This window comes from Plectropomus leopardus, chromosome 4 (assembly GCF_008729295.1).
Source record: "Plectropomus leopardus isolate mb chromosome 4, YSFRI_Pleo_2.0, whole genome shotgun sequence".
NCBI lineage: Eukaryota > Metazoa > Chordata > Actinopteri > Perciformes > Serranidae > Plectropomus > Plectropomus leopardus.
Window position 1 is genome coordinate 32,042,143 of NC_056466.1, and position 13,942 is coordinate 32,056,084.

General features: G+C 38.0%; 1 protein-coding gene across 4 annotated transcripts in view; it reads right to left on the reverse strand.

Annotated features, from left to right (window-relative positions):
- Positions 1-4,862: 4,862 nt before the first annotated feature.
- LOC121941996 (glutamate receptor 2-like) overlaps positions 4,863-13,942 on the reverse strand; it is a 65,184-nt gene continuing 56,104 nt past the window's right edge. For 2 of the 4 annotated variants that reach the window (XM_042485064.1, XM_042485063.1), the window contains exons 19-20: positions 9,437-9,612; positions 6,303-6,370 (exon numbers count right to left, since the gene is read on the reverse strand). In XM_042485064.1, the coding sequence (XP_042340998.1) occupies positions 9,442-9,612 (171 nt within the window). In that variant the 3' untranslated portion in view covers positions 6,303-6,370; positions 9,437-9,441. Of the gene's footprint in view, positions 6,371-9,436; positions 9,613-13,942 lie in introns of all 4 variants that reach the window. The other 2 variants (XM_042485066.1, XM_042485065.1) reach the window with 1 other exon arrangement.

Here is a 13,942-nt window from a genome sequence, read left to right on the forward strand (position 1 = left end):
TATCATTTTATGGTGTGTTAATCTATTTTTGTTTCAGTTTTAAACAGAGATGCACAAGACACCTTTAGTTTTTGTTTTTTTTTTAAAAAATATTTTAAAAGCTATTTCGTTTTCACTGACAATCTGTTTACCCCAAAATTGTGCACCTAGCTGTCAAATTTTTATATATATATGTGTGTGAGTGTGTGTGTGTGTGTGTGTTTGTCTGTGTATATAAATATCAATATAAAAATATCATTAAAAAATGATATTTTAATGCTGCAATTTCGTCATCCACTTTGTTAAAAGAATTTTTGAGCTATTCATGTCTGTGAAAACATGGATGCTTCACAGACAGCAGCACTGAGGATCTCTACAATTAGCATGTTTGCAAGGTGGACATTGAAGATTAGTGTCACTATACAGAATTTGACTAAACTTCTCTCCCTATGATATTGAGTAATGGTCAGAACTCTATGAAGTTACAGCTGACCTTTGACCTCTTGGATATGAAATGTCAGAACTTTATCAGTATATCCTCTTAAACATTTGTGTGAAATTTGACTTTATGAATTCTTGAGTTACGGTAGGAATATCTTAGTAATGCAACCACAGTGTCACCTTGACCTTGACCTTTGACCATGAACCACCAGATTATAATTAGTTTACTTTTCAGTCCTAGTGGGTGTTTGTGCCAAATTTGAAGAAATTCCCTTAAACCAATCTGTAGATATTGCATTCACAACAAGATGGCTGCAAGGTCAAAGTAACCTTGACCTTTGACAATCAAATTCTAATCAGCTCACAGCTGAGTTCAAGTGAATGTCTGTGTCAAATTTGAAGAAATTCTCTTGAAGTGTTCTTGAGATATAGCTTTCAAAAAATGAGACAAATGCAAGGTCACCGTGATCCTAACATTTGATCACCAAAATCTCATCAGTTCTTCCTTGAGTCCAGGGTCACAGGGACCTTGACCTTTGACATTCAAACACCAGATTCTATTCTGTTCATTCTTGAGTCCAAGTGGATGTTTGTGCCAAGTTTAAGGAAATTCCTTCAAGTTTAAGTCGTTATGAACATTTGTATCAAATTTGAAGAAATTTTGTCAAAGTGTTCTCAAGAGCACAGAGTTTTCACAAAAATGAGACGAATGCATGGTCACCATGACCTTGACCCTTGACCACTAAAATATAACTAACTCCAACTGAATGTTTGTGCCAAATTTGAAAAAATTGCAAAAGGCAGGACAGACATGCCGACAAACAGACAACCAAACAACATAATGCCTTCGGCCTCGACTATCGCTGGTGCAGAGGCATAATATCGATTTAACGATGCAAAAAACTTTTATGGGCCTAAAAGAAAAGATTATTCTATATTCCATGTCTGTCAATAAATCCCTTAACTGCTACACTCTGGACCTTTAATTTCCTCTTTTGAAAAGCAACTAACAAGATGTTGGTCAAAATTCATGATTTTAATAAAAAATGAAATTATACCAGAGGAAAAGTCAAGAAGTGAAGAGTGATCATTTCTACATCTCTGTCAATGGTTGACACGTCTGGGAGCCATTCTGCAGTGACTCTCCATCGCTTAATCATAACTGCATGGAAATCTCAAGATAATTACCACATGTGGTCATTGCAAAAATGATATGAGTCCATGAGAAGAAATGGAAGTAGATACCTTGACATCTTCAGCTTCACTTAAACCAGACGCTGATCACGTCTTGAGCATTTATCATGTTGTGGGAGAAGCTTTTCAGCTAACCAGCTAGCTTCTAACTAACAGCACAAAGAACAGCTTCCTGGTGAAAGAAAATAGCAGACTTGAGTTCTGAAAAGCATACACTATACATAACAAGAACCACATTAATACTGCAATTAATATTGTTAATATTATTCTTATTACTATCATTATTAAACACTAAAATGCAGCCAGGCACAAAGCTTCAGGCTGACAAGTTCATCTGAAAGAAAAAACTCAAAGTGACATGCAAACGTTCTCGTCATCCAATCTTCTTCTTCTGCGTCATCCTCATCTCCATCGTCAGTGCAGTATATGTAAGAAAAGGAAGGTCTCTGTTCACAGTTTCTTGTCCACCTCTCAGCAGTGAGAGCTCTTATTGGCTCAGGTTTCAGTATCAGCAGCTGCCATTGGCTGAGCATGGAGAGCTCTGATTGGTTCTCAGTCTGTTTGGCATTTCATCCAGTTGGCTTCAGAACTCGTATGACAATACTGTGTGCATGTGCGCGTGCCGATGTTAGGGTGCGTCATGTGTGATGATGTATGTCAGTTTTCGGGTGAGTGCTTTTCCAGAGGTGTGTTTTGTGTCTGTGTTGGTGTGCTGACTATAGACAGGGCTGGGCAATAAACCATTTATATGAATATATATTTAAAGGGGTGCTCCACTAATTTTGTGAAGAACAGTTGCATCATATCTTCAGTGGCTCTGGGGGAGCTTTTTAACCCTGGGAGAAATTAGTGGAAAAAAGTACAAAAATAACTTGAAAAATTGCAAAAACAACCAAAGAAGGGAAGGTAAAAATAATAAAACAACAACAACAAGGAAACCTGAAAAAAACAGCTTTACATACAATAATTCTCTAAAAATACTTTTAAATATATAATTATGATAATTTCAAATATAGTTCAGTTTTAGAAATTCTCCCCAAGCCTTTTAAAAACAAATTTCTTTATTACTAATTTCTTACAATTTTCTTGGCAAGTTGCTTATTGCCTTTTTCCTCCCACATTTTCCAGAGAAATTCAATCAAAAGTATAAATACTTGTGAAAGAAAAGTGATGTCGATCCAGGTTTCAAAGGGTTAAGTTTGGAACAACTGATCCAGATGATGTTATGTTGTCTTATTTCGCTGCTGGAGACTACAAATTCTGTTAAGAAATATGAAATCTTAATCCTGAGAGATAAAAAAAATGGCTGGGTAAATATTTTATCTCGCTAATCATTTCTGACTGTGTTGATTTCTCTTCTCTCTGGTCCTCTGATGTTAGGAGAATATGGGATTTCCACATTAGGTTGTACTGAAGCTAATTAGGATTCTGAGGCCTGAAAATCGTAATTCTGTTTTATTTAAATGGAAACAAATAATATTCATTTGTTCATTATGGCTCTACTGTAAAGGTGGTAGTAGCTTGAATAAAGTTGCCCAATGCTATTGGAAAATTTAAATTTTGGGAAGTTTATTTATTTTCTTTGGAAAAGAAAAACTCTTAAAATGCCAATTTCCAGGGTGCAGAAGACTGTGCCAGAAGCTTTGGGTCCACTGACCCAATACAGCTCAGTGGGAAGTGCTTCCTAAACAATTATCAAGATATGCCTCTTTGACAAGAAAAAACCTGCAGTCTGCAGGCATTAGGTGAGGGAAGGAAATTTTTGCATGATAATGCTAAAAACTGCCCAGATACAGGTGGCCTCATGTGAAAGGGCTCTTTAATACTCCAAGCACCTTTTTTTTCAAAGATGGCACAAAATCACCTTCAAACAGGACAGCGAAAGACAGCACTCAAGTCTCAAAAGGGCCTGGACGCCAGGGACTGTATTCACAAATATTCAGAGAATCTTCCTTGACAGCTGCTAACTTAGCCTTAAAATTTCTAGCAAGGAGTCCTAGCTTAGAAATAATTTAGGCTTCTATCTTAGTGAGGAGATGTGGTTAGCCCCGTTTCTAGGTATGATGCACTCTTTTAACAGATGTGATTGGTTGTCAAAGACACAGCCTTTTGTGAGCCTGCAAGGTGTGGACACCCAGTGGAAATAAAAAGAACTGTGTTACAATATGAGACCATGAAAGCACTGTTTGTGTGATCACACTGCTGCATATTTGCAGTGGCAAATATTGGTGATATATCATTACTGCATTGGGTGGCAGATGTCAACACATCTCTAATGAGGTTTGCCATAAACATTATCCCTGCGCTGCCTAACCTGGAGTGTTTCATTGACTCACTGTCATTCAGCATTTGGAGAATATTTCTCCTTCCTTTTTGTCATTCCATGGTATTTTCCTCTGATTAAGAAACTCTAAAGCATCTTAAAAGTCATCCTCCCTACTCCCAACAGTTTCTTCATCTTAGGGACTAAGACGCTTTGTGGACAACCAGGACTCAGTCTTAACTTTAAGGAGAAATTATTAAAAATGTCATTATTCTGAGAATTTTCTTAGAAATTTCTCACCAGGAGCAAAGTTTTCTCATTTCAGCTCTGGGTGTGCCTCCTCACCTCTCTTAAGCCCTCAGAAAAACAGTGTTGTCACACCCTAACTGGGCTAAAGGAGAAGTACACCAAGCTGCTCTCAATTCTTTATTAGGTGTCCACACATCCTGCACAACTGCCAATCTGAATAACCCTCCAATCAACTCTGAGGAACTGTTACATCCAGCGACAATGAACTGAAAAAAGGAAAATGACAGCCAGTACCAAATATTAAGGGGCTACTTCAAATATCTTAAGAAACTCTGGATATTAAAAAAAAGTTTAACTGACTTCATGGGATCTGTAATGGATACAATATCCTTTTGCCATATGTAATCTGACCATTATATGAGAGCCAAAAACAGCTAAAACAATCATTTTACATATTACAGTGCAAATGAGAGTAAACTAGTGAATAAAATTAATTTACAGTGAAAGTTAAGGTAATACACTAGAAAAAAAAGTATTAACAGGATACTATGTAGCTCTATAACTTATCAAATGGAGGAGTATATTTGTATTTGAATACTTGTTGATATTTTTTTGGCTTTTGTTTGATAATTTTATTAATCTATGAGTAATTCAGTAAACTAACTCAGTGACCTCTTTTAAATCACTTCTCAAAACCCATTTTTATAGACATGCTTTTATGTGATGTCTATTTTTATTCATCTACTTTTGTTTGTCTTTTGATTTATTCTTTCATTCTGTCCTGAGCTTGTTTGATTCTATTATTAGTGCTATTATTTCCTACTTTACTGCTTACATTATTTGAATTGTATTTACTCTTATTAGTATGGATTACTGTTATTCCAGTTTTTTAATTGAGCCTCATTTAATTCTGCTTCAAATTTTGTCTGGCCTTAGTTTGGCATTATTGTTTGGCACGTATTGTTATGTCATCTCTGCAAGAAACCCTGTTGCTTCTACTTTGCTTTGTATGTTAAAGCACTTTGTAAACTCTGTTTTTACAGGTGCTATAGATATAAAGTTCTAATAATAATAATTATCATTATTAATTTATCATGAAAAGCCCCACAGTGTAGGATTTTAGTGTCTTTATAACTATTGTTATTGGTGTTTTTTGTTGAAAAGTGAGTCAATCTCATTATAAACTGCTGCTGTCTATGTTTTGCTTTCAATCCAGTTATTCTCAGCGTCCCAGAGATGCATTTATTTGATATTTTTTGATGCTACCACTAGGTGGCACCAAATTCACAAATGCTCACATCCTACACAAAGGGCCTTTCAAATAAATTATGGTGTATCAACATACATTTTGACTCATTTTTTTGCCCATCCCTGTGTATAGTGTATGTGTTCATTTTGTGTGTGTGTGTGTGTGTGTGTATCAGTCCATGCATCTCTTGGGTCTGGTTAAAGTCTCTACTAATTAGGGATTTTCAGGCAGAAATAAGGAAAACGATTAATAACAATAACATCATTATCATTATCTGCTATCACAATTACTAGTATTTCATGGATGTGATTTTTCAGGACTTCAGTTTTTCTTCGTAGCACTTTGTAGAACTCATTTCAAGCACAACTCTGCTTCCATACCCACAATTCCTGATCACATCCCTGATTCGTGTAGTTATTGCGTTAACGTCTGCATCACTCTTTGTCCTTATTTTCTACAGCCTCCATGGCAAAAATCTATGAAACAACGACGTGTGTTTGTTTAGAAAAATGTCCACTGTGCTTGATTGTTTTTTTTATGAATTTGTAAATGACCTGCCATCTTTCTCGCTGATGGTCAAGTGATTCACTTCGTAGGTGGGCAGGTCTTTGCTAAAGCCTGACAGCCAAGTGGTGGGAGGACAACATCTGTCCAGTCTTTCTAGGCTAGATGTTGAAGAGCGAGATCAGGAGTCCTCAGAGAGATATGATTGGCTAAACTCCAGATTGTAAAGCGGGGCAGATCACCCCACGGTGAGTGGCAATCGGTCACCGAAAGGAGATGACAAGCATTTCCACTCACTTTCAGAGGGGAAGGGTGGATGTGTGTCGATTGGCTGTAAGGCACTGGCTCGGGTGTGGTCAGGAGAGATCAGTCATGCTGAGGCTCATGGGTAATCCTGGACGGAGGTAAGCCACCGGGACACGACCATTCTCACTGGTCGATCCTGTGATGGATAGACGAGCTTTGGAGCGCATTGCATCTGTGAATTTCATCTGGACAAGGAGAAAATATGTTAACCAAGTTTTAATCAGAAACACCAAAACTAGATACACAGCTGCTCCTGTCTGCTCTGACAGAGTATCAACCTTGAAGGAACGAGTCAGTCAGTATGTTTACGTGCACAGTTAAGTGGAGTGGAGCTACAGTCATAGCTCAATTAGGTCATTCAATTGGACTACTGTCCTTGTCCAGCAAGCGGCAAACAAGTTGCATGTCAAACAGTAAAAACCAAGCCCAGGAAGTGTGCAAGGCTCAGATGCAAATTTAAAATTGTGGCTAAAAGTGGAATTACACTGATCAGGTCCATCACGTGATTCCCACGGGCCAAGAAAGACTTTTCCCATTGACTTCAGCATTGATTTCCCAAAACAAAGACACACACACACACACATAAATATATATATATATGTATATATATATATATATATATATACACATATAGTTTTTGCAATACAAAATTAAATACACCATGACAAAATATCATTCCACATTATCCGCTGATTATGCAGCTCTTTGCAATGTTTTTTGCATTTTTAGACATTATTTTCATTCCTCACGATTATTTAAAAATACATGTTGCCTATTAGGCTATATGCTACATGTACACACACACACACACCATAGGAAGAGAGAGAGAAAGCAAGAGAGTAAGAAAGCAAGAGAGAGAAACAGAAAACTGTAAATATTTGAAAATCTACATTTCCTGCAGCCACTGAATGCATCACGGCACACTGAAGCATTATGCAACAGATGAATGGAGAATGTGTCTAAAAGCAATGTATCGGATTATGTTTGCATGTTACAGTATGGCCAAAAGTGTTGAGAGACATCTGAGGCAAATCAAATCCTTAAGGAGGGAACACTCACATCATGTGAGAATGAATTCTGGTTTGGAGGAGAGAAACTTTTTATATTATCTCATTGTTAAAAATATATTAGTATTGTGAGTAATGCTGCTACAGCAGCTCTGCTTGATTTCTGTTTCTTTAGAAATAATATGCTCCGACTAAAGCTTTTGTTTCCTGAAGAAGAGTAACAAAGCACAATACATATACTATAGTATATCCTGTCTCTGAGGTAGCCCAGTCAGCTCCTTCAGGGAACACAAATTATATTCATCAATTCAAACCTTATCAGTTGATTCACTCGCTACAACATTTAATATGGGACACACGATATACTCGCCCTGCAGAGCAGCCACGGAGAAGGCGAATCTCCAACACTAGTGCACTGTGGACCACACAGGAACATCAAACTGTTTCATCTAATTGGTGAACAGAACCAGACTGACTGAAAACTTGTGTTCTAAGCAGCAGAAGTTGGAGAGTAGTGTGACAAATATTGAACTCACGTTACCACAGGTGATCTGCCATTTAGGTGTGACTTCAATCAGGCCGTGCAGGGCCATGATGTCCCATACTGTATGTGTTGTAACAAGTAAATCAACTTTCATTTGTTCTAACAAGATGTCCAGTGTTTGACGATGCTACCAGTCCAAACCATCCCAAATTTAAAATGAAATCATGGGCGTTCCTAATGAAAAGCTGACATTAAGACAGATGGAAGTGATTGGCCAATGAGTCAGTCAGTTTAAGAGGATGATTGGCTAAGGAGAAAGGAGAAATTGAGAAAGGCGGAACAGGTAAGGGGGAAAAAAAGTGGATTTGGGTAAGAAGACAAGAAGGAGAGCGGAAGAGAGGAGAGTAAAGAAGGAAGGAGAGGAGGACAGAGGAGTGCAGAGAGGGTAGGAAAAGTGGTTAGGAGGAGAGAAAAGGTGAGAACGCAGGGATAAAGCAGGGATAAAGGAGGTGAGCAAGCTGTTGGGTAATGAGTGAAAGGAAAGGAGTATCACAGCCATATACAGTTTTGACCAGATATTTTGTCTAGACTCTTTTACATGTTAGTTTTGTTATCAAGACCAACTGCTGCATTCACGTCCGGCCCTGAATAATCAGTAAATTGTAGCACTCAGCTACGCCAGCCGGCCTCAGTGGCAACTTTTATCTTATTGTCTGATCATTTTATGAAGCAAAAAGATTCCATGAACATGGATCCTAATGAAATCATATTGTTCAAAAGTGTTTAATGACATTTGAGTGTTTTTACTTCAGAATAGTCCATGCAATACCACCATCAAAAAATCAGAAACGAAGCTCTGCTGAACTAAAACTTGGCATCATTTTTTTCAGTCCTTTTGATAGGATGAGGCTATCAGTTAAAAAAAAAAAAGAAAAACAAAAGGACTGGGCTAACATGTGTATCATTTTATTAGTTATTTCAAATAATGACGGGGCCTTAAAAATATCTTAAAATTAAGGCTTAAGTACCTCTGTTTAATAGAAATACTGTTTTCATTCTCTAATTATCTCTTCTTTAATGCCACTGTCTTTTGACTATTGTTAAGACGTTGAAACTAAAGACTCCCTTTTAAAACCTAATCAAATGAACTTGGTTCTTCCGAAACATAAGAGGAGAGCAATGAGCACTGAAAGAAAACAGTTTTAAAAAACAAACAAAAAACAAAACAAAACAAAATCAAAATTATGATAATTCTGTAACTTAAATAGTTACAATAAGTAAGTATGTAAGTATGTAATTAAAATAACTAGCTAAATTCACAGTTTTTCCATAGTTTCTTTTTTTATTTTTTTAAAAAAAAAAATAAATCTCACCAATTAGCTCTGGGTTCAAATGTTGAAATACTTGTGAAAGGTGTCTTAAGGCAGAACAAGAAAAGTGAGTTGGCTCTAGGTATCAAAGGGTTAACAGCCTTAACCAGGAAAAGAGAAGCATTAAAGTCAATGAAGACACTGGGAATGTTGAGTTTCACTGATGGTAGCTTCACTGCAATACAAAATGTAAAGAGGAAGCATTAGGAAAAAAAAAAATTCAATTTTTGATCACTGAGGCCCAGTGAAAGTTTGCCACTGATGCTGCTGTTTACCACCATGATGTGAATGCAGCTGTTTGAATGAGAGCCAATCCAAAGCTAACAGTCTAAACACTGTCTATGACTGAAAGGTGAGGAAAGTTTTAGCCATCAATCATCGCTCTCCTACCGGTCTTAGATCTTGACACTCTCAATGCCGTAAACGTTGTAGCCCTCTTTATAGGTGGCGTAGTTTGGCTGGTGGCTGGGGGACAGCAGGTTGAAGTTGGGGGCGTGTTGAGGAGAAGACAGAGTGTGTGTGTAGTTTCCTGTGTGCTGGGGGGACGACAAGGTGTTGGCTGCCACCTTCATGACAAAAATAAAGTCATCGTTATTGCTTTACTGATTGTGCCTCTGGAAAAGTGATGACTAGGGTTGGGTACCGAACTCTGTACTGACTCGGTACAAGAGTACTGACCAAATGACTTCAGTACTACCAAGTACTGATTAAATCAAGTGATGCCAAATTCTCCATGTCCCTGCAGAGAGCGCATCTTGGTGAGAGAGTGCGCCACGTTCCAGCTGCAATGTGGCCACCAGAGACGTTCACGGCCACTCTTGACAGTGGACAGAACAAAACTGGGTTGCAATCAGAACCACAGGCTTTATATGAAGATGGAAAACCTGACAGCTTCCCCAAAGTGAAGCTTTTTAGCCCGCCCCTCCATGTTAGTGAATGGTGATAGGCTAAACTAAAAATTCAAAGCACACGCCAAATAAATGTTTCCCAAAGATAATTTCTGTCACTGAAGGTAGTTCTCACCTCCCTGATGTTTGTTCAAGTGATTGTTTTTATGATAAGTTCAGTTTTAATGAGTTATTCATTTCTACAAAAAGGGGAATTTCAGCCATGACTGACAGCTGTGACAGCCAATCCATGCATTCACATTCAATGGGGCTGCTCATGATTAGTCGGACAGGTGTTTTGGCGAGGATGCCCCCACCGTGGAGATCCCTACATCACAGACTCCGGCTCTGAACGACATCACCAACACAAGATGGCAGCAGCTGTATCTGGGATATGTTAGCTTCACTTAAGCATAATGGGGGTAAGTCCATCCATCTTCATATCCAGTCTATGGCCAGAACGCAGCACAGTGGCACCAGGTGGAAAACTTTCCTGTATGCAGCTGTCTGCACCTGCTCTGTGCAGGCTCAACTGCATCTGTCGTATGTACCCACAACCTGAGGCATTAATCTGGGCTTTAAGTGTACTTTTTTTAACAACAATGAATATCTATACTCTGCAACTTAGGTGCAGCAGAATGTACTGTGTCTGGGAAGAGCCAGAGAGCAGTACACTTTGCTCCATTGTGAAATGCCACAGACCCGCCCCTCTCTTTTGAGCTTGCAGCTGGAAGTTTGGTATCATTTTTTTCACAACTGAAATTCCATTTTTGTTTTTAAAAAGAAAGAAATAAGTAGCAAAAAAAGGGCAGCTATCAGTTAAAATGTGAACGGTAACCAACCCTAAAGAATACTCTATAGCCATGTGACTACTAAGCAATATGGGGCTTCACTACAATAGCAAGAGATAGAGACAATGAGAAGGCGGGTTTCCATTACCCCTCAAATTGCACAAATTGAAATTGCGAATATAAAATAAGCCTAATGGAAACATGCCAATTTTTTAAAAAATCATTTATAGCAAAAACCTTTTTATGCTTGCATTAGGTGGCATTTCAGGCAATTTTAAAAATTCATATTTCACAAAACTACAATGGAAACACTTTTTTGGCTTTTCTAGGTCACATGATGCTATGGCTATGTGCTTGTCAGTAGGAACTAGCTCCCTCATGATGCAGCAGGAGCTACAAGAGCTGTTATTGTATCGCATAACTCTTCAACAGTTGAGCAGAGCGTCCGGAAGTTTTGAATCCACAATTCCTCTGTGAGATCGTGGACTATCAGCTCCGAGAAATCTCTCAAATGTGGCCAATCTCACTTATAAGGGGCTTGCCTTTACATTATTGCTCAATAACACGCCTACCTTGCCTTCAATTGGAAATAATGACGGCTGGTGCGGTGATTGCAATAAAAAATATCTGCTCATGTTTTGAACATCCATCACCATGCTTCTTGGAATGTTATCGCCAGAGGAGAAGTCGCATAACATCACTCAGTGGACACACAGTCATCTCGCAGTTGTGTTTTATCGACATTTAGAAAATATCACTCAAGTTTTGCACAGATCTGTAATGGAAACCCGTCTAGAGAGAGAAAGCCTGTTTACAAAGGAAAAATGTGGTCAAAATTCTGTTACTTTTTACATAAATAGCAACAGCGTGTGTGTTTGTGTGTGTGTGTGTGTGTGTGTGTGTGTGTACTCCAAGGCCAAAATGGATACAATAAAATAATAAAAAACCATAACGGAAGTGCATGACAACTACCCACAGTAGATAAAAAGGAAACATCATGAGTTAACATAAGTTTCTCTGTTCTGAATTCTGTATTTAATAAGAAAGCTTTATTTCAGCAGACTGTGCTCGCACAATCTGAGCCTCTGATTTGTCTGCCAAACAACCTGAATGATCATGATTAAGGCGAATACCACTGTCATTACTGGGACAGATCCAGTAAACCTAAATGTAGAGTGGGTTTAAAATGAAAATGTCTTAACCCTTTGAAACCTGGTTCAACATTACTTTTCATTACTGCATTCAGACGCCTCTCATAAGTATTCAAACTTTTACACTCTTTGATGTGCATTGGTTTGATAAAAAAAAAAAGAAAAGAAAAAAACATTAGACAAAGGCAATGAGCAACCTGGCAAAAAAGTCTCACAAATTGCATAAAAATAGTATATTTTAAAAAAGTAATTTTATATGTGAAATTATTTTACAGGAATATACATTTTAACCATTTTTTCAGGTCATTCTCCTTTTGTTTATTTGTTTAATTTTTTTATTTTACTTTCTTTTTAGTTTGCTTAGTTTTGCTTCTTTCCTGCTAATATTAAGGTGATTTTCTTCTTTAAAAAAAAAAAATCTTAAGTTACTCATTGCCCTCTTCCAATGTTTTTGACAGAAATCAAGACAGTTAGCCCAGGTTTCAAAAGGTTAATCAGACCGTAGTTTGCCAGGTCACAAACTAATAACAAACCTAATAACTCTCACCGACTTGAAGGATTATTGGAGGAAGGTTGGAGCGGTGTATGACATCATCATGACATTAAAAGTGACACTTGTAACACCACAAGGAGTTAAAAAAAACAACTTTAAAGTTTACTGTCTGTGACCACCAGACCAAAACCACTCACAGCATTGACTATGAAGGGGTCGAAGGTTAGATCTGCCCTTTATTGGCTTAAACTAATAGAATAATTATTTTACAGCTGATGTTTTTCAACATTAAAGGCCCCATATAATGCTCATTTTCAGGTTCATACATGTATTTTGCATTCCTACAAGAACTTAAAGAACTTTAATCCAAAGAACCCCACATTATCTACTTATACTGTGTGCCTGAATATACCTATATGAAACGCTCTGTTTTAACGCCTGTCTCTTTAATGCCACATTCCTATAAAATCTCCTCTGACTGGTCACTCTTTCAGGGTCTTCAACATCTGTGCTCTTAGCATCTTGAAAACTGTCATTGTTTCTGGGAAATGACTGCAAAGGCAACGCAGCAACACTATCTTTATATAGTGTACTGTTGACATCAAAATTTCTGAAGAAGTTCTGATGGCTCATTTAAAGGTACGGTTTCTGAATTTGACCGGTGTTTTGTTTCTTTGTGTATTGAGCATTTTGATACTTTCCTAATATTTATATAACACCTATATCTGCTTTATAATGAAAAAAGACATGGAAATCAGATTTCTAATGATATGGGACCTTTAACATCTCTCTAAGTATACTCCTAAAGCCAGTGAGGTTTTTTTTGGTTACCAGAGGTAAACATGCCTAAAGGTTAGGTGCTGTTGAATTTTATTGTGTTATTCCAAGGGGAGTTTTTATTATTTTATATACCCTCACTGATCGAAACAGAATGAACTAAACATGAGAACAGTATAAGGTATAACCAGCCTGTTCTAACTCTAACTCGCCAAATAGTGCCGCTCTGTCAGTGCTCTCAGCGTACAAGCCTGATCCCAAAAGCCACCTTCAGCATCCAACCAGAATGCATCCACATGCAATGCATGCAGGCGGCGTCACTTGAGAACCCGGCCGGACAGCGGATATAACGCTGAAGGACAGCATCAGGTAATAACAATGCCAGTAACCACATGATGTAAGGAGCGCAAGTGTGCTTATAGGGCGGGCAGATGGTGGATATGTCCCACAGACCATAGGAGTCGGGAGTTCGCCTCCCATGTGGATGTGTGGGTTTTTTTTTCTTCTACACCTTAGCATGTGCCTCTTTTGCCTAAACCTAACCATCTGCGACTTTGTTGTCTAAACCTAACTATCATGACAATCCACAATGTTGTGTAAACATAAGTGTTTAAGTATAACTGTGCTGCTTCATCCCACCATTAGCATTTACTGATATCATGTGACGGCATCCCAGAGCGTAAACAGCTGACGCAGAAGGATACCGAAATTGCATAAGTAGACGCAGAAAGAGCGGCACCATGTGATGAGTTGGGATGAGAGCGCATTGGTATAACGCAATAAAATCCAACAGGACC